This window comes from Ambystoma mexicanum, chromosome 9, assembly GCF_040938575.1.
Source record: "Ambystoma mexicanum isolate Mex_15411 chromosome 9, UKY_AmexF1_1, whole genome shotgun sequence".
Lineage (NCBI taxonomy): Eukaryota > Metazoa > Chordata > Amphibia > Caudata > Ambystomatidae > Ambystoma > Ambystoma mexicanum.
In genome coordinates, this window is record NC_090931.1 from 671,753,128 (window position 1) to 671,779,354 (window position 26,227).

The 26,227-nt window shown below is 43.7% G+C and overlaps 1 protein-coding gene across 1 annotated transcript in view; it reads left to right on the plus strand.

The window, feature by feature from the left end:
* The window catches only part of FAM117B (family with sequence similarity 117 member B), a 675,983-nt gene that overhangs the window by 368,600 nt on the left and 281,156 nt on the right, over positions 1-26,227 (plus strand). Inside the window, exon 4 of the mRNA XM_069615514.1 lies at positions 8,802-8,915. Within this exon, the coding sequence (XP_069471615.1) occupies positions 8,802-8,915 (114 nt within the window). The remainder of the gene's footprint in view (positions 1-8,801; positions 8,916-26,227) is intronic.

The window sequence follows — 26,227 nt, forward strand, 5'->3', positions numbered from 1 at the left end:
CAAGATATAAGGGACACAAAGAACTTAAGGACTCAGTATTCACAAAACGTTAACTCAACACCATTCACCATCTCTATCAAAAACGAGGTAACAAGGCCCCGAAAGTGAAAGAAGAGGGTAAGAAAAATAGTCACTATGACCACATTAACTAAGGGACTAAACAATCACCCTCGGCGTGAAACCAAATTCAGTCTTCGAAAAAAGGACTACCAATAGTCACTATCCAGGCGGCACAATATTATATTAGTTTGCCAAACCACTATAAATGTGGTCAAATTAGTATGGGAGGTGAGAAAATCACCAAAGGTAAGTAGAGTACACCATCACCCGAAGTGTACGAGAAAGCGAGTACAAATGTGAAACAACTGATTGGCGAAATACCAGACAGACCAGGGTAGCAAGCCACAATTAAATATTACCTGGCAATGTAAAATCTCTGCTAAAATCCATGTGGTATGTGGGCAGTACGAAGGGTAAATTGAGACTGAGAATGCTTCAACATATCAGAGCCATAAGAAATGTAGATTCCAACTATCCGATGGCTCTGCATTTTCAGACTAAACATGGCAGCAAACTGCAGGGCTTTTCCTTCTTTGGTATTAGGACAGTGCCCAAATCACCCAGAGGTGGCAATCGGGAGCTATTTTTCAGACAATTGGAAACCAAGTCCATTTTGGACCTTGAGACCAAAAAACCAAGGGGTCACAACCTTGATGAAGAGCTGTATACGTTTCTAGGTACCTAATAATAGTATATATTTTTTGAATTTTTCTTTATATTTTTGGTACCTTTTTCCGTTCTTTGATGACCCTTCAAGTGTCCGACATAATATTAACGTGGCCCCAGCCACCCTGTACATTTCATTCTTTTGACATATATCACAGGTTGTTTTCTTATGAGATTGTGAAGCTTAACTTGTTTATAATTGTTTTTAGCATGATTACTAGGAGGGTTTTTTTAAAAAAGTTTTTAAAAAATATTTATCATTATGAGTATTTTTACACAGAATGGTTTTTGGATTCCTTATGTTTTGTTTACTCTGCCCCCCCAACCCCCACCCCCACACCTCGTCTCGCTTTTTTTGTCGGTGGTTGATATTTCTCACCTTTTAGATGCAGGTTTTGACCTTCAGCTATGGTATATTTTTATCTGTGTCCATTGAGTCTAATTTATCTATTGACATGATTAAGTCAATGAATATCATTTTTTGATATACAGCAGAAGGCACTTTATCGTAGCAGTTTTGCGATTAAGATTGGCATTTTTAATTGTTAACATGCACTTAGCACCTTATTCCTGACAAATGTGTCTATTCTCCAGCTCTCCATGTATGCACGTTTTTATGCTCTGTATTTTACCACAGAGATGGGAATATTTTTTAACATTTTGATACTATGATATTTTACTATTTTGTGATTTTATTTTTTTTTGTTCTCTGGTGGTTAACTGAATGGTTTAACGATATACTAAACATTCTATTTTGGAGTACATTAGTGCATGCATGGACGTAGAGCACTATGCACATCATAACTGTTGAGAGGGCAACCCCCCCCCATTTTCTTAGCTGCTAAGCACTATGCACTTTATACTGCTATCATACTGTATTACCTTGTCTGCCATGTCCATCTTGCATATCAGCATTTAGATTAATATGATGGTGCATCTATGTATTTATGGGATATGAGGTGACTATTTGCCATGTTTTCACAACGGTTAGTAAATTGTACGTATGATATCTACATTGCAGGACTGAGTCGAGGAAATGGCTTTTTAATAGCGGTTGTGCAGTCCTTTGCACAGACGGGATACTTATATGCTTGGTTTTTTCTGGCTAGGCTTCTATTTAAATATTTTATTTTTTATTCTTTAGAGGCCAAAGGAAGCCAGCATTGCCAGCATGCATATTCAAATTTGGAGGCTTCTAATTGGCTGATGCAATGTTTAGTCATTAATACTTATGGACATAGTATTTAATTATGTCGCTGCCATAGATATACAATATTTTTGTCATACACTGCTGTATTTACAGCGCGGTGCGTTCATTTCTATTTTTTCCTCCTCCTGCCAATTTTCCTGCTTTTTTTGCTTTTTCCTCCTCAGTTTTTGTAATTGTAATGTCCGTGCACCTGTTCAAATATTTTGAATTACACAGTACTTTGATAATGTTTAATGACTGTGAAGTGTACTTGACTTTGTTTGTACACTTGATATTGAGGTGTTTTACACTGTTGCAACATGGCTGCCAGAGATCCACTAAACATTACCTTCTTGTGGATGGGGACATTCTATGTATTTGTACCATAGAGTATGTTAAGCATTTTTAAGGAGTCCTTCTGTTGTTACTCCCTACTTACGTGAACAAGCAGTCAGAATACTGCGAAACGCGTCTGCCATCCAGCTTTTCCCTTTTGTTGCACTTCTACAATAAAGATATTTTTGTGCTGCCTGGACCTGCTGTCATGCCTTTTCCTTGCTGAGACTGGATGTCCATTTCCCAGCTGCTCTCAGGAGTGCAACCCATCGGATTTGCCCTGTTCCAAAAAAATAAAATCTATATAGCGATTTTGTCAAGGAGAGCTTTTTATATCTCTGTGCACCAAGCAGTGTCTTTAACACCCGATTCTTGCGGTGGCACTGGCGATTCAATTTCTGCAAGAATGGTGAAGAGCTCCTTAGTGCCGGATTTGGCGTTGGCAAATCTCTCATTACAAGTGGCACTTTTAGTTTGAATGATGGCCTGTTTATGACTTTTCGAGGCAGCTGTAAAGACTTCCTTGTTGGATTCTGAAGGGTATTTTTTCCAGTTGGTCTTAGCAGTTCTTAATTCTCTGCATAGGTTTGGGGTGTACCAGGAATTTAGGTGGGCAAGAGGTGTAGCGTTGCGCATGCTCAGTCGCGCAACTTTGTCGATGGCCGCTAAGAGGGTTTGATTATTTACCTCTACCATAGTGGAGGGGTCGTTGTCGGAATTAACAAGGTATTCAGTGATAGGGTGCATCAGGGGTAGTCATTTTGTTGCTGTGGTATTGCGTGTGTTTCTAGATAAGGCAGCTGGTGCTTGGGGGTATCTGCAGAGAAGTTCTTCGGGGTTGGTGAAGAAGATGAAGTGATGGTCAGACCAAGGACATGGAGTATTGGAGAGGATGTTGGTTTTGCAGTTAAGGTCTGCCAGCCAGTCAAGGGTTCAACCTTTCATATGCGTGGGGGGGTAATAATAGTGTGAGAAGCCTAACGCTCCAATGGTATTAGCGAGGGCAAGGGCATTGTCGGTAGGGTCTTTGAATCCTAGATTTAAATCTCCCAACAGTATGATTTGTCAAGATGGCTTGGTGTTCGCTTAAAGAAGTTCTGCAACTTCTTCCTTGGAGGAGAACACTGGACCTGGGGGGGTCTGTATATAAGGTGGAGGGTCATGGTGGCTGACGAGGTTAATTATATTTTGATAGATAATTCACCAGAATGACATTTTTGGTTGGGGATTTCCCTTATGAAGAGTTGGTTCGTGGCAATGAATGCCACTTCTCCTCCTTTGGAACCTGTCTATCATTCCTGAAAATAGCGTAACTTTCTGGGATGGTAAGGGAGAGCGCAGGGCCGGCTGCTGCATGGAGCCATGTTTCGGTGATGTGAGAAAAAAGGGGGTTGTGGGAATCTTGTGTAATTGGGACTACGTATCAAATTGTATAGGTAGTCTTAGACACTTTGAAAATGCTTTGTCACAATAAATAAAGAGCACTCGTGATCACGCAACTCGGTAGACTGGAGGCTTAAGGCATCCCAAGATCACTAACCAGTGGTACCATATACAAAATTACTACAGGCCACACACACCTTACTTATCTGGCCATTAGGAAACACAAACCCTGCCTCGATAAAGACCCTTGAAGAGGCGAAACGCCAGTCGGCACCTCTAGCAGTATTAAAGACCCTATTACAAAAACTTAGACCATGAGTGCTCTTTATTTATTGTGACAAAGCATTTTCAAAGTGTCTTAAGACTACCTATACAATTTGATACGTAGACCCAATTACACAAGATTCCCACAGACCCCTTTTTATCTTGCATATCTTAATTGGGGCTTCTGAGCACTTTCCCATGGGAACCTTACAACAGGCAGCTCAATGTATCCTCTTTAATTGGGCCTGTTCAGCGCAGTATTCCTATGTTCCTTGTGCTCTCGCCACCTCTTTGATGTTTCGGTGATGGCTAGAAAGTCCAGATTGTTAGTAGTGGTAAGGTCTGCAATATCTAGAGCATGTGCCAAGAGTGCCCTTGCATTAATGAGTACACCCTTGAGCGTGGTTACTTCCAAGTTGGTGTTGTCTATAGGGGCTGGGTTGACCTCAGTGCATGGTAGGTGCGTCGGAGATGGTGGGATTGATGTGCTCAATACTGAGGTTGGTGCTAGGGTGTTAGGTTTCGGTACAGAGGTGGTATTGGCGTTGGATGTTTGGAGTCTCGGGGAGGAGGTGTTTGGGTTGTTGGTGGCATCGGATGAGTCTTGTGTCGATCAGATTGCATCTAGTAGCAGTTAAATCAGGGGTGGAGACCTTGGAGTTGCAGTGGGTGACTGAGGGAGATGATGAGATCTTGTGGTTGTGTGGGAGGTGGCTCTTGGGTTGAGGTGTGCATTCCTCCAGGTGATGAATGGTATTGTAGTTTGTGGACGCTGGAGGCCAGTAGGTATGCTCGACATTAGCCTGATATTACGAGTGATCAGTGGGCAAGGTTGATTAAGGCTAGGTGAGTATTTAAATGTGGCTTCAGGGGCCAGGGTTGGCAAGGGCGAGAAGTGAGCTTAGCTTCCAAGTCCAATTGAGGTGCCACAGGGTTCGGTTGGCGTGCATGGCGCAGGAAACGTGTAGGTCTGGATAGTGAGAGTCTGGGAGGGTGATCGACATTTTTAAGGTAAATGTGTATTTGAGTGGCATGCTGAGGCTGGAAGGTGAGGTGGCTAGTTAGCTTCTGGATGCCCATGTCTAAGTAGGGCTGGGAGGTCGTGCGTCTGGGCCTCGTGATGTGGTGGTCTATTAAGGCAGTAGCCTCTAAGGCTGCTGGGTGTGTCTTTTGGGCATAGTGGTGGATTGCAGTCTGTAGCAAAAGTTTAGAAAGCAAATTTAGCTATGGTTGGCACACACCTAGGAGTAAGTTTGATGGAGCCATCTAACTCCGTTAATTAAAAAATTAATTTGACAAGTTAATTAGACAATTCTAGATGCAACCTCGGTATACTGTTAAAAGCATTTACTCAGCTAATACTGGTAATCATGTATATCGGGGATCTCACTTCCCATGTTCGGGTCCTTTTTAAAATCTTCACTTGCTGTCTCTTCCCCTCTTTATAGAGCTTTTTCTTGAAATGCTCTCTACGATTTCATAGCTTCCAGAAAGGACGACATCAAAGTTGTTTTTATCGGCCTCCTCTCCTCAGGCCAAATCATAAAGCATTGCTTGCCATTGGGCAGTTCTGCGTCTGTCCAGTCATGATTGAATAACTCCTGAGAGAGCCTCTAAACTCGTCATTTTTGTGAGGATGGTTGTCACCAGGGCTCCTTGGTAGTCTCATTTAGGGTTTCATACAGTTTGGTGAACGGGTTCAAAATTATAGCCAATGCAGCCATCACAGATTTTGGGATTTGGATTAGAGGGAGTAAGGGAGTTTGGGCATTGTTAATCGATCCATTGCTTATTGATGAAAAGTCTCTTCTTACAGATGCAGAGGTGGATATAGACACTTGCTTTGGAGCTGAAGCGATCCTCCTCTCTTCTGCCCTCAGTGAATCTCCCTTCCATCATTACATGGGCTGGTGGGGTTTAAGGGGGTTGACTTCCTCCCTCACCCTGGGGTAGTTGCCAAGTCTTGAAATCCGTTATTTCTCCACTGGTTTAGTATTGAAATCGCCTCCCAAGTTTTCTGTTGGTGCCTTTTGGGGTGAGCATTTAATAGAGAATGAGTCGCTTAAATTTCGTTGCCAGGCCATTGTTGATTTAATGTCCTCCATCTCTTTGTAATCTAGCAGCCAGGGAAGTGTGTGGTTCAGGGTATCCCAATCTGTCAATACTTACTGGGGGTCTGTTTCCATTTACACTAGAGTCACTCCCACTTAGACACTCATACTCAGTCTGGTGACTCCGGGCGTGCAAATATTTCTTGAAGACACTTTTCCTCGACCTCTGTCACTGTTTGGTATCCATCCAGGTATTCTGAGTACATAGTTTTCCCCTTGCATCTTGCCCCTCATTGGTATCAGGTCATGTGGGTGGCTCCTTAATGTTATTATCGTGAGGGTGGCGGGGGGTATCAACCGTCATTGGCCTCTTGCGTCTGTTTCCCCCCCTCAACGTGAGTTCCCTCCTGCTCTACGGCATTTGGGTCACTCAACTCACTTCTCCAATTTCCAGCACTGAGTCATCTTTAAATGGGACTTTCGTATAAGAAGTTCCCCGTTTAGACTCTTGTCTGGGCGTTGAATGCCTTTGTTCAGGCTAAGTGCTACTTCATCTCTGATTTTTAGTTGTCGGCGGGTGCAGGGACCATTTGCAATTTTCAAGTGGGTCGTGTTCATGTATTATCATGGGAAACCGTGTAGGAAAGAGGGTCACAATGACTGTGGCAGTACCCGGCCAGTACCAGTCCTCTATCAATTTTAAGAAAGAGAGGGGACGGTCAGCGTTATTCGGAGGGTAGCAGTTTACGCCAAAACAGCATCTAAGCAACTAAAGTCACTCAGGGCCCCCACCTCTGTCCTCGTTAGGCGCAGTCTTACCTCTCCGAACCCTTGGTACGCCCAGACCTCAAACCTCCATCTCAGTCTTCATCTTCTGTCCTTCAGACTGCAGACACCACTGCATCACACTCCCTGCCGGGCTGTGGATTTTGTACCCGTCTCCGCCCTCTGAATTCACTGGGACCAAGGACAGACTCTCCTGCAAAGACAGCAGCACAGCCTCGACCAGTGCTTCAGAACCGCCAACCAGCAGTGAGACGATTCCTGACCCTGAGCCGCTTTGTAGGCCAGCCTGTAGCAGTCTTGCCGCATGCCACCTGATACCCACAGCTGACTCCTGTAATGAACTCTGGCATAGAAGCCTGCAAAGCACACTGAAGTTGACTCGACCCTCTTGAGCAGCAAGAACACCTACAACACAAGGTACATTGTGGTTTTGGCCTCCTGGTCCTCTCCCTCTCTGTAGGCCCCTAGAGACAGTTTATGACCCATTGCTCCCTTTGTAGTGAAGCCAAGTATCCTTGAACTGTTGCAATTATTTACTATACTGACTACCCTTCTGTCAGTATCCAGAGTGGATCCTTTTCCTCCTTTGAAACAAACTGTCCTCTGCATTCCTTTACAGGGTGGGGTGTATTGCGTTGTGTTGCTAGGACTGTCTGTTGTGGTGATAATAATAAAGTAGATATTTGTATGCAACCTTGTCTGGGCAGTCCCTTTCATCATTGGGTAACAATTGTATTTTCGCCGTATTGCAACAAACCAACGATCTTTCTGAGATAAGCCTGCTATTCCGCCCACGTTACCAAAATTGGAAAAGGATTTTTAAAATGTGCTTGTTATTCCAATCTGTTCGGATCCCTTCTGGTGTACTTAAGGTGTGGGGCTGATTTATGGTTTATAAACAGTCATCCCTGGACCACTGGTGCCCCGGAAGTTGATTAGTCACAAATGCTCACGCCTTTCTCATCTTTGAGACTGCTCTGGTGGTGAGAGCAAAAACATGAACTGAGGCATTTATACTGGTACCACCGTCATACTCCTGACAGATTGAGGCTGTTGAGGGACACTAAGCCAGCCACTAACGCACAGCGCTCTCTGCTGTGAAATGTTTCCAAGCTACAAACAGGATATCGGAGTATATCAAAGATGAGGAATACTTGGGAAGAACTTCTAGTCCAAAGAACATTGACAGAGGTAAGTAACTTGTTCTTCTTGAGCATATGCCGCCATGGAAGTCTCCCAGAGCAGGAGAGGCTTGTATGTGTCCCAGCAAGGGACTGGGGCATTCTGCGGGTCTTAGGTGCTGTTGCCCGACATGCTGAGTGTGCGTTCCACGAATACAGGGGATTATCAGATGGGTTAGTGAAGCTTCATGTTGTGGTTGTGATGAAAGAGCTGGAAGCCAAGTGTTTACTATGAAGGAATGCCTACAGAATACCAGGGTATACAAAGCTTAGATTAGCGTGAGGATGGAAGTTGTTTGGGGATGCAAGTTGTTTGGATCATTGTGGAGAAAGCATGAGTAACCAATACATTTTACAGTGCTCTGTGACCTATGCGTTTTGTGACATTGTCCTCTCAGCAAGTTCAAGGGCAAAGTCAGGTTCAAGTAACTTTATTCTTTTTACTTTATTTCTTAGTATGGGGAAGAAGGTGTGGTGATATGGATTGATGCATGCGTGCATGGAGTTGCATGACAGTGTGAATGACAGGGATTTGAGAATCAAACGTGCAAGTGGCAAAGCAGCGCCATTAGGACTGTTCAGTGGTTTTTTCTGAAGCTATTTTACTTCTCTCCGATGCAGCTTTTTTTCATTGTTTTACAGTCTTCACATAATACTTGTGAATTATTCAACATTCCTTTGGAATGGTAATCTATGGAATATTCCAACATAAGGGAGCCATTGTTGTACATCAGACAATCATTCTACTCCGCAAACTATCAGTTAATTTATCTGTACTAATCTCCTTCTCTGTTGTAACTGCAAGACCCATTACCCCTGACAATGCTTTCATCAAAACTGAAATATTTTTTTCCAATTTGAGTATGCTTTCCCCCCACCCCCCAGATTGCAAAATTGCGGCAACAACTGCAGCGAAGTAAACATAGCAGCAGACATCATCGGGATAAAGACAGACAGTCTCCTTTCCATGGTAACCATGCCGCCATTAACCAATGCCAGGTAAGAACTTGACTGCTTCTCTTTGGGGGAATGAAAAATGTTTCCATGGTAATGTAAATTTACTCATTAACGTAGAATTTTCACCACCAATGGGGGATGGTGGGGGCATTGTTTTAAGGTTTTGGTTTGCTGGTTTTCTGTAAGTGTTTATGCCCTTTTTTTTGTAGCCGCTGTATGGTTTTTCATTTGAAGCTTCTTCGGACTATGTGAAGATTAATTCCTCATTGTTACATCTCGGCCATTTGAATTCATGGCTAAAGCGAATGCCATCCAATATTCCCACAATCGAGGGCAGAACTGCAGTTATGTTGTGCTGTTGCATCAAAATTGATGAAACATCTTTTTAGTACAGTTTATCACCTGGTGGGTCCAGTTTTCTTTAGGGAAAATTACTATAAAGTACATTTAAGAAAAGTATATTTCCCAAAGAATATTGGTTTTCCCTACCTATAAAACATTATGAACAGCATATTAAGTTAGGGTTTAGAGCTTGAGAGGGATTTCCTGGCCATTGCCAGAGTCCAGCACAGCTCCTCCTTTTTCTGATTGAGCTGGTTTGAACATGTATCTGAGCGCATTCCACGGATTGTTCTCCTTTTAAACTGTAGATAAAAATACCCCTATCCACTGATCAGACTATGATGGCATATAGTCAGTATAAAAGCAGACTTTCACCATGATGTGGTCCACGAGGCAGATGAGCAATTTAAAATGTTGAAAGATCACATGTGCTGTATGAACACCTATATGTACAGACTTTGCCTCACAAAGTAATAAAGAGCAGCTTAAAATAATAAACCCTTATTTACACAGAAGAATGATTTGTACTTGGCCACCACACAATACTCTACTTTGCTGTCATTTTGGAAATGGCCAGCAAGCCTTATTTCACTTTTGGAAGTCCCTCCATGTGACTGGGAAGTATGGGTGAAATTGGAAGCCCAAAGCCTTTCACAAGTGTAGGAAAGAGCAGGCAAGCACCTTTTGGGACAATGTCAGTAACCTGACCTTGTCACAAGGGGATAGGAACCCCTTTCAGCCTTGGGTGGGAAGCCTCTCAGAGTAGAAGCCAGAGACAGTCCTACCCCAAATGAGTAAGCTTGCAGTCGAGATTCCTGTCCCCTCTCCAGGTGGCTGTTTATGCATGGGCAGTACCCACTTGCATCATCGCATTTCTCTTGGTATCCATGCTGGGCATGTTTTTACGAAGCTAAGCGCTGCAGAAATTTGCAGTGACCAGCAAAGCCAGCACAACCCATCAACTCCACATGCCTATCTACATCTTGGATGTGGACAGACGAACGGAGAGACAGATCTTATATGGCCACCTGATATGCTTCTCCCTGCTGTCCAGCACACAACAGCGAAGCCGCTTGGGTCACCTTAGACCACCAGGGACTTGCATTAGAGCAACCACCACCAAACGAGACCGTACTTGCGTTGGGAAGCTCCTTCAACACAAACCTGGACACGGGGTTCCGCTGGTCGACATTATTCCACGTGGAGAAAAGGAGAGGTGTAAAACCCGCTGTTTATAATACCTCCCTGTTGGGAAAGATGGGGCCAGATTATAAAGGGCCACCAGTCCAATGGCAGAAGTTAGGGTGGGGGGGTGAAGAAATAAAAAGGGCAACAAGAAATAGGAAGTTGTGGGTTGTTCACTTGAGGTCCAGTGAGGGGGTGGCATTACAAGAGACAAGGAAGAGGAAGGACAGTGGATTGAAATGTGGAGGCGATTTAGAGGTATTTGTTTGGTGAGTATGGTACTGGGTTGTGAGTGTGCTAAGTGAGTTTAAGTGTTGAAGGTAGTGTCGAGAGTAAATGGTAAGTGTTTGGAAGGGTGAAAGAGGGTGACTCAGTAGAAGGTCGGCTAGACTATTAGTGTTGAGTAGATGAGCAGTAACATCCAATGGTGGAGGCAGGTGGTAAAAGGAGATAAATCGGAGGGATAGAGGAAAACGCAGGAAGTAGAAGTGAAAGAGGGTGGAGTTGGAAGTAGGAGAGTAGAGAGGGGAGATTAGCCAATGGCAATATGGGGAGGAACATCAGAGTGTGAGAGGAAGACAGTGTGGCACAGTGTCTGAAGGCACATCCCAGATTCTCGGTTAGTTACTAACAAACTGATAGTGTAGGTTAGTCTAGGAAGTCCCTGAGGGAGTCTATAATGAGAAGGAAATTGCCTTTAGATTATCCCAACTAGATAGTCTAGAAAATACAGGCAGGGTTAATTCTGTATATTCTATACCGGGGACTGGGTATGCCTGGGTTAGGTGGAAAACACTATTTCAATACTGGAGGTAGGGCTGGCACTAGCTCCCTGCTAAACAATTCAATAAAACCCCTTGAACCATCTCTGGGCACTGTAAGTATTCTTTGAGCCATTTGGGACACTTACCAGTGGGAAGATGTGCAGCAAAGTAGAAAGGGTACATTCTGTGGCAAGGGAAAGTTGACTGCCATTTTGAAGCAACTCTGGAAACCTGTATCATTGCAAACACCTTGCTCAACTCAAACTGCACCAGGCTATCTCTGCAGGTAAGAAAGCCAGAGCATGCTGCCTCTGGAAACCTCAACTGTTGCAGACGCCATCTATAGGACTACTTTCCAATCAGTCAAGAGTTTGGTGAAACATAAAAATGCTTGTATGAAAATGTCAAAAGGCTGGTGAAGTCCATGATTGCAAAGAAACTCTAGAGAACTAACAGTGAAGAAGTCTGAGGGTTTGATGGAACACTGTTGTGTGATCCTCCGGTTGTGACGCAAAGACTGCAAAGCCAAGACTGCACACAATCTGAAATCGAGAAGCTGCCTCTTTTATAAAGTTAATGTTAAACATACTATTCTTAACAAAAGTGGCCTTTACATCCTTGATGATTTGCCACGAGATGAAATACTCTGCGGTTACCACTGGATGTCGGACCACATGCACAGAATGTCAATCTAAACAGATACAATCATCAGAAATGCTATTACAGTGAGTAATGCATCTCATACATACACATAGGTTTTCCTTCCTCCTACAGTTGTTTGTTTTGTCAGTCAAAATAGATTCCATTAAATCTCACACTAGAGAATCTTTTGTGGGAAACAACCTAACGTAGAAGACACTCAAAATAGGGTATATACGAGCTAATAGGGAGCTGCCCCAGCTTCAAAATGTTAACACACAAGAAAATGGGCAGAGACCCTTTGTTTCAATTATGTGCAAATAACCTAACACCAATACATTCACCAATAGATGTACATGTTTTATTAAAAAATGTGCATAATAATCATTGCGTTCTTTTGCATACCCAAGTCTACACTAAATAAATGCAACCTCTCTTAGCCTAATTCACAGAAGCATTTTATAACTGCAAAACCCTGTTGGAAAACGCTCTGTGAATTAGGCCCTGAATCTCAACAAAGGAGCTAGATCTGTTCAATCCTTCTTAATTTCCACACACTCTTTAGAAATCAGTTTCACGCAAAGACAACTCTGATTGGGATTGATAGCCATAAGATAATGCCTGCCCATTTGTTCTGGAGTTTTACTTGACGATGGGAAAATATATTTAATCCTCAGAGGTCTAAAAGAGACAGAATAAGTGCTGGATACAGTCTTCAATAGTTTAGAAAAATGTGCACATTTGTTGCACCATACTTCAATTTACTTATAAATGTACTCAGAAGTGGAATCCCTTTGCAAATGTTCAGCAGTAGTGGCCTTGTTTCGTAGTCCTTTCACAGATTAGTACAGTTCTTGGCCCATACATGCCTTTTTCTAAAGGTACTTGGTTGTTAAGCCCGAATTAGGCTCCACCACCAATTTGCATGCCATAAACCATTATAAGCCATTCTAAATGGCAGACAATCTCTCTGATCCATTTGTATGCTTAGCCAAAAATCTCGATGTGAGCAATATTTGGCAAATTCTGTATATATGTAAACCATGGAAGATTTGAGCCAGGTTGGGAGAATACATCCAACAAGCTTCCCTGTGGGATTTTAAGCAATTTTCATGCCCATAGCATGTGCCAAAAAACAATGACTTTAATATGGCTTCATGGGAAACTCCCGAACCGCTAATTCAAGCATAAGGGATGGATTTAGGGTAGTCAAGGGGAGTTTAAAAATGTTTCCAATATTTTAATTTCGAAGGGATTGTGTCCTCCGACGTATTCCTTATCTTTGATAATTCGTCTTCAGCTTGCTGGCCTCGGAAATTTTTTCTCTGTAAAGGGCACTGCGCTTCGCCGTCCGCCGAGTTGGTGTCCCTCGACAGCCACCGTATCGGCGCCGACGTCACCATGCCCATAAATAGCCACGCGTGGCGTCCGTTGCTCAGTTCCGTTTTTCCACGCTTCGTGGTGCCTCGGAACATCGTTGCTCAATTCAGTCAGATAAACCTCTTATATTTCCTCGATAAAACCAACTCATACTCGATGGCTTCCTCATCCGAACCGATGACTCCGCGGTCCTGCTTCAAAAAATGTCGAGACTGCGGAAGGAATGTCGCTAACGGATCCTCACAGGATCTGTTTGTGGTGCTTGGGAGCCGAGCACCATTGTTCGGAGTGTGAGGACTGCATGTCCATGACGGCGAAAGCCTTGAAGGAGCGCAAGGGGAAGCTCGAGAAAGGGAAGCCAGTCAAACCCTCCTCGAAAGTTTCTTCGGCCGTGTCGAGGCATTAGTCTCCTCGCCGTCAAACATTCCCACTCTAGGTCTCGAAGTAGCTCCCACCACTCGTCGAGATCTAGACACTCAAAAAAGAGACGTCGAAGATCCCCTTCCTCGTCATCTTCGGTTTCCCCAGAAAGGGTCTCCTGTCCCACAAAACACAGCTCTCAGGCTGAGTGGGAGGAATTCAGGAAGAAAATGCTAAACGTCTTCGAGAAAGCGGCCTCGACCCCCCTCGAAGACAGCTGAGGGTGATACCCTGGGTGAAAAGCCCAAAAAATCGAAACACCGCGAGTCGTTGCACCCGGCGAAAGAGTCCACCCGAGAGCACCACGGGCCATCGGGTAGGAAGGCAGCATCTTCGGCGCCGTCGTCGAAAGTCCCTGCAACTCATGGATCGGCGCCATCGACGCCGTTATCGAAGGGTTCTTCGACGCATCGGTCCATCGAATCGACGCCATTGTCGACGCCGATAAAAGAAAACCACGGCTACTTCACAGCCAACGGTTATACCCAGAGCCTCAGCACGATGCTCAGAGCGTCGCCAACATCCTCGAGTAGGATCCCGATCCTCTCGAGTTCCTCGAGGCCTCTTCCAGTTTTCTCGCCGCCTTCAAAGCCTTTTACATCGGCGTCGACAGACTTTTTCTCGACCAATAATGACAAGTTTGTCTCCTTCTGCTTTAGAAATGGGTTTTACACCATTTCCGAGGTCAGAGTACCCCAGATTATCTTCAATCTATGAAGAAGGGGAGGATTCTGATCAAGAAAGACCCTTCGGGCTGCAGAGGACCACACCACCTGTGTCAGAGTATTTTACCTCTGAAGAAAGAAGGTTGAAAGACCTACAGGAATCATTACATGAGGCAAGTGGGCTGGACACTTCCCCAGAAGTGGAATTTGTCAAACCAGACCCAGGGGAACATGCCGAAACCCCCTATAGAACCCTGATGGCAAGAATTATTGAGTTCATGGGTTGGTCTGCGCCTTCCTGTTTTTCACCAGGATGACCTTAGAGACATACTAGATAAAGGTCCACAGGTGGATCATGTGGTCCCTTTCCATACAGCTTTACAAAGGAAGATTTCATCAAATTGTAAACTCCTGAGGTTATCCCTGCAGTCAATAAAAAAATTGTCAGCCAAGTATAGGGTAGCTGCGGCTGACCCTGAATATTTATCAAAACACCCGACTCCAGAGAGCCTGGTGGTTCAAGCGGCAACTTCATCAAGCAGCAGATCCGCTTATCCTACTGTCCCAAAGGATAGAGATGACAAAAGGTACGATTCTATGGCAAAAAGTCTTTTCGGCTTGTAGTATGGCATTGAAGTCCATCAACGCCACTTGTACGCTCGCCAGGTTCAGTCACACACTGTGGGAGTGTGCTTCATAAGCGGCTGACTGCATACCGGAAGGAGATGAAAGGGAAGCCTTCCTTAACATCATTAAAGATGGCAAAGATGCCATGTGCAAATCTCTTCAAACTGGCATCGATTCCGCTGACACTATCAGCAGGGCCATGGCGGCAAGTACTACAATCCGCAGGCATGCGTGGTTACGAAAGTCTGGCTTTGCTCCAGATGTACAGGCCAGACTTTTGAATATGCCCTTTCACGGCTCTTCTTTATTCGGTGAAAAGGCTAATGACAGTCTGGAAAAGTTGCAAACATCTAAAGCAGCAGCAAAATCTTTAGGAGCTGCAATCCGCCAAACTCCTTTTCGCCCCTCAGGAACCTCTGGGAGAGGAAAGTCCTTTCGCTGCTATTCCGCATTCGGGAAAGGCAGAGGACAGCCGGCTCAAAGAGGCCAAAGGAGATCCACCCAAGGTGGACGGGTCAAAGTACTAAGGCCGCAGCAGGTGCCTCTTTACCCTCAGCATCTGCATCAACCACCCCCAAACCACTCTGAGGTCTTTCCACACAAAACACCTTTAGGGGGCAGGTTAACTCACCATCTGACGGAATGGCAGGCTATTACGTCAGATGCTTGGGCATTGGAGACAGTTGCCCAAGGTTACTGCCTACCCTTTCTGCGCATCCCTCAGAGTCATCCACCGGGGCACAGCTCTCTAAAAGTTCCAGATCCGCTCCTCTTGCAGGAAATTGTAGACCTGCTAGAGAAAGGTGCCATGGAACCGGTACCTGTAGCGGAGAGGAACAAGGGCTGGTACTCCCCCCTACTTTCTCATACCGAAGAAGGACGGAGGACTGAGACCCATCTTGGACTTACGAGAATTGAACAAGTTCCTCAGGAAGGACAAGTTAAAGATGGTAACCCTCTCTCAGATCCTTAAGGCCCTCCAGATCCAGGACTGGCTGGTATCTCTGGACCTCCAGGATGCTTATTTCCATGTGCCAATCCATCTCAAACACAGGAGATACCTGAGGTTCGCAATTGGCGGCTCTCATTATCAATTTCGAGTTCTGCCATTTGGGCTGACCTCCGCCTGAGGGTCTTCACCAAGCTAGTGTCAGTAGTGGCTGCAAGTCTAAGGAGGGAAGGGATCCACGTCTACCCCTACCTGGACGATTGGCTGAGCAGAGCTGTATCTTCGGAACAAGCTCAGATCCAGCTAGATTATGTCTGCCACTTCCTTCACAAACTGGGCTTCTCCCTCAATTTAAAGAAGTCACAGATGATACCATCATGGAGACTCCAGTTTATCGGAGCGGTCCTGGACACTTACCTGGGAAAAGCCTCACCACCAGAGGTGAGAGCTCAAGATATTCTGCAGATGGTCAACAAGTTTCAAAATGCCCAACATCTCCCAGCCTTCAACTTTTTGAGATTGCTAGGCCTCATGGCATCCTGCATCTTCCTTGTGCCAGAGGCTCGCCTGAGAATGAGTTCTCTCCAGTGGGCACTAAGAACCCAGTGGTCGCAATACTCCGGAAGAATGACAGATCTCCTCCGGATTCCAGACAAGGTAGCCCACGATCTTCAATGGTGGGCCTATCCAGAGAACCTCTTGAAAGGAGAACTGTTTTGGCAACCATGGCCGGAGATGACCGTAGCCAGACTCCTCACTCACGGCGTGGGGAGCCCATGCCAACAACTTGACCATCAGCGGTCGTTGGTCTCCATCGGAGTCCAGACTACACATCAACCTATTAGAGGTGAGAGCGATCAGACTAGCACTGAAAGCTTTCCTGCCATCAGTACAGGGGAGAAATGTACTGATAATGACGGACAGCACGGTGGCCATGCACTACCTCAACAAAAGAGGAGGTGTAGGGTCACTGCCACTGTGCAGAGAGGCAATGCAGCTCTGGTTTTGGGCAATTCAGGAAGGAATCTCTCTATCGGCAGGCCGCCTAGCTGGAGAAAAGAACTTGACAGCGGACGCTCTGAGCAGGCAGAGCAGTCTCCCACGAGTGGGAGCTAGCTCAGGAAGTCCTTCAAGAGATCTTCCCCCTTTGGGGAACCCCTCAGGTGGATCTGTTCGCCACCAGCACCAACAGGAAGTGCGATCTGTTCTGTTCAAGGGAATTTCCCCCGAGAGGAACTCTAGGGGACACGTTCGTAGTGGACTGGGAGTTTCACTCCTTTACGCGTTTCCACCAGTCCCTGTTATTCTTCAAATGATCAGGTTGAGAAGATTCCCGAAAACCATGATCCTAATTGCCCCAGACTGGGCCAGGAGAACGTGATACCCGGACCTTCTGCATATGTCCATCTGCCCTCCAATCCGTCTTTGACTCAAAGAGAATCTTCTCTCGCAGAAGGGAGGTCAGGTTCTCCATCCAGACATAAGAACCCTCAACCTTCACGCTTGGCTTCTGAAAGGTTGAGGTACAAGGATTGGGACCTCCCTGATGTCATGGAGGTGTTGCTTTCGGCCAGAAGGCCAGCAACAAAGTCTTTATACCGCTGCCTTTGGAACAAATTTTGCAGCTGGTGTATAGAGGACAATATCAACCCTTTTTCATGTGGTACACCGACGGTGTTATCGTTTCTACTCTACTTGGCAAACTCAGGCCTTCAAGTTGGCACTGTAAAAGGCTATCTCGCGGCGCTATCCATCTTCAAGCGCACTGCGAAGGAACCATCGGATTTCAAACTACCCTTAGTAATACAATTTCTCAAGGGATTAACTAATGTTTATCCTCCAAGACCATTCCAAGTTCCCTTATGGGACTTAAATTTAGTCTTAAATTTCCTAATGGGTACTCCCTTCGAACCACTCCACTCTTGTTCGCTGAGATTTCTCACTCTTAAAACTGTCCTATTAGTAGCACTAACATCTGCTAGGAGGGTAAGCGAATTACATTCTCTATCTTGTAACCCCCCTCCATACAATTTTCCATAAGGACAAAGTTGTCCTACCAGTGAAGCCTAATGTCCTCCCAAAGGTTGTTTCTGAATTTCACTTCACTCAGAAAATTACTTTACCTTCGTTCTACCCTCCTCCCCATCCAGGGAAAGAGGAAGAAAGGCTACATAGGCCGGACCCAAGGCGAGCTCTAAGCTTTTACATCAACAGACTGGCTAGGAGTAGGCAAGCAGACCAGCTGTTTGTAGGCTACTCGGGTCACAAGTTGGGCCTACCCATAACAAAACAGACCATTTCCAGGTGGATTATTTTGGCCATTCTGGAATGTTACAAACTGGCAGGGAAAGAGCCACCCCAGAATCTTAGGGCTCATTCAACCAGGGGTATCGCAGCCTCTTCGGCCCTCCAAAGAGGGGTACCGGTCCGAGACATATGTGCGGCTGCCACATGGTCGTCCGCACATACATTCACAAGATTTTACAACCTGGATTCCTCCACTAGTCAAGAGACCAGATTTGGCCTACTGTATTACATTCGGTTCATTCCTAAAAGGGAAACATGACATTATTACTCCCACCTCCAATTACATGCCACTGCTATGGGAGTCTATCAAAGATACGGAATACGTCGGAGCACACAATCCCTTCGAAGAACAAGTTACTTCTTACCTGGTAACGTTCTTTCGATGGGATGTTCCTCCGACTTATTCCTCATCACCCCTCCCCGCAGTAATACTTCCCTTCTGGTTGCAGTTTACGCTCTTTCAAGGTCAATAACCAATTCAGGCATGACTTATCTTATGCTACAAAACGGAACTGAGCAACGGACGCCGCGCGTGGCTATTTATGGGCATGGTGACGTCGGCACCGATACGGTGGCTGTCAGGACACCAACTCGGCAGACGTCGACGCGCAGCGCCCTCTACAGAGAAAAAAATTCCGAGGCCAGCAAGCTAGAGACAAATTATCAAAGATGAGGAATACATTGGAGGAACATCCCATCGAAAGAACGTTACCAGGTAAGAAGTAACTTGTTCTTCTCTTCGATCCGTGGATTGAATTTACCAAACCCCCTAAATCGGTGCACCATAAAGTGCTGCAGAATGAGTATTTGCTTGATAGATTTCAAAGGTTTGGCAGCTTTCCACATAACATTTAGAAAGCATGTTGACTGGACTTCCATAAATGGAGAGGGTTAACTCACTTTTTGTTTTCAGCTTGTTCCATAAACCTTTCATGTATATGTACCCCAAGGTTATCCTAGTGATCCACTCTTTCCAGCATTGAGTCCCTCAAATATAGGTTAATGTTATGCGGTTTCCTTTTTTGACAATACTAGATACTTCATTTTTAGAAATATCAATTTCGAAACCCATCCTGTTACTATGAATAAAAAAAAGTTCTGTCTTTTTGAAGCTCGTTCAGGGTTTTGCTGATGAGTACCGCATCATCTGCGATGACCACTATCAATAGACTGCCCTCCGAAACGTGGTGCATCCATATTTCTGAGACTAACTATGTTGGCCAGCTTGTTGATGTACATAGAGAACAAGTGGTGCCAATACACAGCCCTGTCACCCCTCCTCCCCCCTTGTAACAGGAAAAGTAGATCTACATTCTCTTCCAATCCTCACTAAGGCATAATTGTCCTTGGACAGGTTGGCTATGGCACTGACCAAATTAGTCTGCACTCCTAGAGATTATAAATAATTTCATAATTCCCTTCTCGTACTGCATCAGAGACAGTCCGAAGATTGACATGTCAAGTAAAGGGGGTATCCCCTTAATAAGGCACATTTATGTTGAGGTAGTCATCCGATACACCTGACCAATTGTTCTTATGCCAAGTCTAAAACCTGCCGGTAAGTGGGACCGCACTTGGTTGTCCGTAACCCAACTTTAATGGCGCTGAACTACATTTTTTCCATATACCTTGTCACTGAGTCAATGAATGAAATTGGTCTATAATTAGAGGGGTAATTTCAAGCCTCTTTTTGTGTATGGGGTATCATCTCTGTACCTTTCCAGGTTTGAGGAATTCGATCTTGATTCAATAGCCCATAAAGTAGTTTATGTAAAAAAAGTATCCAAATAGTCTAAGTTTGAAATGGTTAGACAGACTCGGGGAGCTTTGTTCGCCTGCTTGAAAAATTAAGCCTTTTCTACTTCACATACTGTGATATATGAAGGTGGAATAACATTTGAGATGTCCTCTGTTGCTTCACTCAACCTTGCTGTCTAAGAGAGATTGTTTTTTGTACACTTGGAAAAATAGGTTGCCTGCATCTCTCATAATGTGAGTTTCATAATTCACCAGATCCTGTGTGGTGACATTGGCCACAATATGCCAAGTTTCACCTGCCTTTTTTTTATTTTTTTTATTGTATTTGGTGCGAGCACCGTCACAAAATTACAGTAAAACGTAAGATCTTACAATTGCAATACACTTGCTTACATAATCATCTAGAATTTTTTTTTAAAACCTAGTCTAATACAAGACAATCTTGCAATTGTCAAAGAATTAACAAAATGGAATTGTTACAATCATTTGAATGATTTTGTTTCTCTCAACCCATCGATATTTGCATGTTGGTAATTCATTTCATCTCTCAATGTGATTACACTGTTCAAATAATCATGGGCAGTTCATAATTTAAATAAACCTGGTTGTATGAACAAATGGAAGACAATTCATCATTTGAACAATCAATGAAATAATTAAGAGACAATATCATGGTTATAAAGAAGGTGCTATATTATTGTTAAGGAAAAGATGTATATTTTCACCCCCTAACCGCTTCTATATCGATGTAATCTACCATGTACGAGATTTGTTTCTAGAATCTTTAAGAAACGTACTAAAGCTTAAAATTAAAGATTTGCTTTTGCCCCACATACATGTTACTCTGAATAATTCAAGAGTGAGGTGAATTGCCTTTTACATATTGTCTCAGAATCGACTCTCTGGTAATAGCAAAGAAGCCACAATACAAGACTAGATGCTTCAAAGTTTCTGATTCGTGGCCAGTGCTAAAGAATCTACAATAGCCATTGTTGCTTATGTTGGTGCTATTTTTCCAATATTTTGTACGTTCTTTAGTGAGGAGTAGGTTAAGTCTAAACCGCATATACATTCTCCTTGCTTGATTGCACGGAAACATCATAAGATATGCTAGATGGGGTTTCTGTGGATGCCTAAATTTGGCATATTCCGTGCATGATTTGTAGCAACCAATCTGGTCTGATGTATTTGCCCAAATGGATTGAAATAGCTTATTCTTTACTATCCCGGAACGTATTAGATCTTCAGGAGTCATGGCAATCTTGTCAAGTACAGCCCGCATATGTATATTGTATGATGTTAGGGATGCTGGTCTCTCATTAGATAGATTCCCTGCTAAGTCCTCATATAGCGATTTTGGGGTGGGTACAAGCATTTTTGGGAAATTGCTAATCCTTCGCCATTGTAACTTAGAAGCCAAAGAAAACAACCCAAGTTCATGAATGATTATAACATTGGGGATACTTTCAGGAAGACCCAACAGTTTTCCAAATGATGCCTTGAATTTTATTGAGATCACCACCTATGGGAAGCAAGCAGAGATCAAGCCCATATAAAATGATTGCCTCTACTTTAAGAAGGTCGAAGTCAATGAATGACGCAATTGAGAATTTGTAAAACTTGTGCAAGAATATCCTCATCTGCTCTATTAGCGGAATAATTTTGATAGTTATGGAATTGTGCCACTTTTTGATTGAATTAAGTTTTGGTCAAATTATAACCCAAATAAGTTGTTCCCAATGTACAGTGGGTTGCCTTCTAGGCTTCATTGAAATCTTGTCACCTTTTTTTAATTGGAACACACTAAAATGTTTGATTTGGACGAGTTCATGACAATATTGTGTTGATAACAAAATAAGGAGAAATAGTGGAATTTGTTCTGTAAACCAAATGGAGTATGGTCAAATAAAATAACATCATCAGCAAAGGCAAGCAAGTTGATTAGCAGCGCTCCTAACTTTACTTGGAAGGGGTCAGAGTTGGACCACAGTGCATCTATATCTGCAAGATAAAGATTAAACAGCATGGCTGCAAGATTGTATCCTTGCTTTACGCCGATCTCTGTTGAGATGCGATCTGTGAGTAGCCCAGTCTTGTCAATCCTAACTCTATAATTAGTTTGGTTGTCGGTAAGTGCAATCATTGCAATGATGTGAGCAGGAATATCAAACCCTTGGATTTTTTTCCACAGAATGCCTCTGATAACACAATCAAAAGCAGATGAGGGATCGAATAATGCAATACAAATAGGACCATTTTTTGACTGATGTGAAGAAGCCAAGATGTGAGATAGAATAGTTACATTTAGCTGAGTCCCCATGGATTTCCTAAAGCCAGTTTGAAAACGTGCTGGTGTATGATGGGTGGAAGTGAAGGAAGTTGGGTCTTTTAGCACTAGAGAAGCAAAGACCTTTGCTGCGATATCGATCATTGCTATAGGACGAAGGTTAGCAGGGATTTCTATCGAGCTCTTTTTATGTAGGTGTATTGCTCGCCCAGAGTGCATGGACAGTCATTAATCACCAGCGCAATTGCAGAGCCAATATTTTGAACACAGGAAGAAGACGCAATGATTTACAACCACACGCACGCTTAGAAAATAATGAGCACTTATACGGCTATTTATTCAAAGCTTGGAAGCAACAAGTGATAACACAGAAATAAATCACAGAAAAGAACGAGAATTCAAAAGAAAATACATCCCCGTGGGTGTAACTGAATCCCTCATCTCGCCAGGAGCGGCTGGAAGACCCCGGTAACAGCCAGGCCGAGAGCACAACAGCCCACAGGTATGCCGGACAAAGCGTCCCCCCCCCCCTTCCGACTGAGGTCTATGTACTTTCTCGTCTGACCGTTGAGGGGTTCTGCATATATGCACTCCTCAAAAAGGGGTGGTCATTTCTCGAACCTTCTGGCAATGCACTTGCGCATTGATGGGTAACCGTTGGTTGCCAGCTCGGTCAACCGACAACCTCAAGGAGCAAAGCGCTTCCCTCTCCTAAGAACAAACGCCACGGAAAACAGTCCCATAACTCATAACAAGACATAACAAAACCAGCTATCCCAGCAGAATGTCCTTGACTGCATACCAGGTTTGGAAAGCAGGTTTTCTTCAGCAAAGTAAATTCAGCTCTCAGCAAAGTAAGTACAGCTTTTCACGGAGGCATGGAGTAAATATCCATTATGGCTCTGAGTGCCCCCAGAATAGACTGCGCACCAGCGCCATGTTTTAGCTCAAGCATAACAGTAGGGGAATGAGTATGGATGTCAACCATGATTTTGGAATCACCATTGTGAGAAAGATGGAATCAAAGCGACGCTTCAAAACAGCAGCCCAGAATTGAGGGTCGTCTTTCAAGACACAGGGCGGCGGGCCATCTGGACCAGCTGCCTTTGAGTACTTCAGCTTGTTAAGGGCCCAAATCACGTCTTCTACTTCCCACGTACAGTTTGGAAGCATAGGTGTCACTAAAGCTTTGGCATTGAAGCAATGGAATCTTCGTGGGAGACGATATTTACTTTGGTAATCTGTCCAGGTATTACCAGACATAGCTGCCTGAAAGTTTGTGCTTCGCTTGCCCATAGGGCTCCTTAGGAAGGCCCAAATCGCTCGTTTTTCTCTTACATAAGAGATTAATCCTGTTTTGATTATTTTTCAGGTGCTGTTCAGTTTTAATAGCTTTCACCACAGATTTGTACTTTGAGATGATTGCTTTCTTTAAACCTATATAATCTGGATTATTCCCTTTTTTTAATATGCGTCTAAGTGCCGTGTTTTTAGACAGTTTCAAGATGTTAATTGCAGGGCTGAAAGTATTTGAGTGTTGGGAAGGATTCCCAGTGTTCTCAAACAAAGCTAAACTACTAAAATGGTTATGGATCATCTGCACATTCCATGCATCAGCAGACATACTCCCCACAAAATGAGCTTGACTCATCGACTATCCAAACATCACAATTGACAAGATAGGACAATTGTCTACACAGGGAGGGCTTCCATCGTATGGACAACATGTATCTATCAATTTCCAGTAGTCCCAAAGATGAGATCACAGGATATGATGGAATTGAGATGTCAGTGATACACTTTAAGATGTGGTGATCACTTGTGTTCGGTTTAAGTAGTGTGAGGTAGGAAGATTTCCCAGCTAAGTCATGCGAGATAGCGATTTAATCAATGCATGAACTAGCGTTACCGCAATGCCATGTTTATGAAGCCTATCTTGGTTCTCAAGCTCTAAATAAATGTTCCACTCAGCAAAAAAAGTGTCCATAGACTCCCTCTTTCATAGAAGATGTTGATATGATTGTGTTAACTATCTGGAGTTGTAATGGGATGTGATTGCAGTGTTGAGTTGAAATCCCCTCCGATTATAAGTTTGTTTTTCAGATTCTTAATAAAGGCTTCTGTCAACACTGCGTTTAGGTTAGATGTCATCACATCAAGGGGCATTGTGCTTGGGTTCCAATATAGAGATATGACTAATATGATGCAAGTGGGTTTAGCTTCGATTGTAAGTTCAATAACCAATAACTCTGGCGAAGCGTAGATTTGTTGCAAGATGAATTTGAAGTAATTTTTTATCAGAATTGCCAGGCCGCCAGATGGGCACCCAACAGTTCCTCTTGAGGCTTGTTGCGAAGAAGAGGTATAGCCATCTATGTGGATATCATCCTTCGACATTGAAGAATAATAGATGGTTTTTCTGCCTCAGCTATTAAACCATGCAAATACATTTCTAAATCCACAGCAATTCCATGAGTATATTGATGTGTACTTTTATGATTTTTCTACTTGTACATTTGAATGGGCTAGAGTTTTGATGAGCGGTTCTAGCCAAGCTAACCCATTTAGGATTTGAGAAAACGAATCAAGTTGTTCCTTCATTTTGTTATTCATGACATGTAACTGTTCAGATTAAATGATTTCAGTTGTTACAATGGCCACAGGCGGTTGATATTCAATGTAACTAGTGGCTTCATCCATGGAGCAGAAGGCAAAGATATTAAAGCCTATAGAGACCAGGTCTGATTGATGGTCCCAGAGTAACTTTGCTATATGATTGCAGTTTGCAAAGCATGCGATTGTTATGGCAGCTTGGAAGTTTTATCCATTCAACATCTGAGATCAAATTGCGCAATGCTGGAATTTGGAATGTTTTTATCAGCGCCGATCGATTTAAGCTTGCTTTCCCTTTACTGGATGGGTTTACTCCCCATCCCATTATTAGTCGCATGTCAGCTGCACCTCCTCGAAGGCAGTCGGAGTAACCCCTAAATCACTGGTAGCATGGATAGAGCGCTCAACACACCTGCTTACTTGGTCTAGTGTTTTCGCTATAGGGGAAATTGATAATTGATCCTGACCAGATTCTGATTTTATGCCGGGTACGGGTTGAGAGTTTGTGGGCCTGTGACCACTTATAGTAGCTTCTATATTAGAGGCATTGAGATGCTTACCTTTTTTGCTTAAAGAGGAAGTTGTTGATGGTGAAGTATTGTTGTTAATAATAACTTGGTTTGATTGAAGTGGCCCAGAGGACTCTTTATTTGCAGTTAAACTATAGAACTGTGAGAGGTGTGTTTGAGTCAGAGGGGCACTTGTCTCTGCACTTTGTTGCATCAAGGCATGTTTTTAAGTTTTCACCATTTGCTGGCTCTTGTGCTGGGTCTGTACGAACAGAAATGGAGAGTGCATCTGCACAAAACTCTTGGCTATGGTGGTTTGGTCTAACTTGGCGACATATTCCTACTGGTTTATCCTTATATTGGAAAGTAACTGTATTTGTGTGTAGACGGTCGCGTCTCACCGGGTATTAGGGTTTTTCCAAGAAAAAACCCCAAAAGGAGTGTAGGTAGGGTTAGGTAATATTGGGCGCAGTCTCCTTCCGGGTTACCTAACCCTACCTGCATCTGCACAAAGGTGGTATTTTTGTTTCATTATTTTTTAGACCCAAATGTAGCCAACTTTCAGCATTAAGTTGGTTCAGATCTAGAATAGCGTCATCATGTGAGCAGGCCAATTTTTTTTAATGGCTGAGTTATGCCCTTTGATTTTAGTAGATGCCATATTTTTTGACTTGGGTTGGGCAGCTGTTGAACATGTCGAATATACATTAGACGATTTGGCTAAGAGGTGCCTTTTTTGTGCCCTTAAAGTTTTTTCAGTTGGAGCTGTGGGCCTATCCAGAGTATCTGATACCCTTTCGGTGGGTGTAATCTTTACATTTGGCTCACAACCCCCATTAAAAAGGTCCAAAGGTACCATGGTTGCGTTGAAAAGTATGTTTTCTATTACCAAAATTCTACGATGTTGCA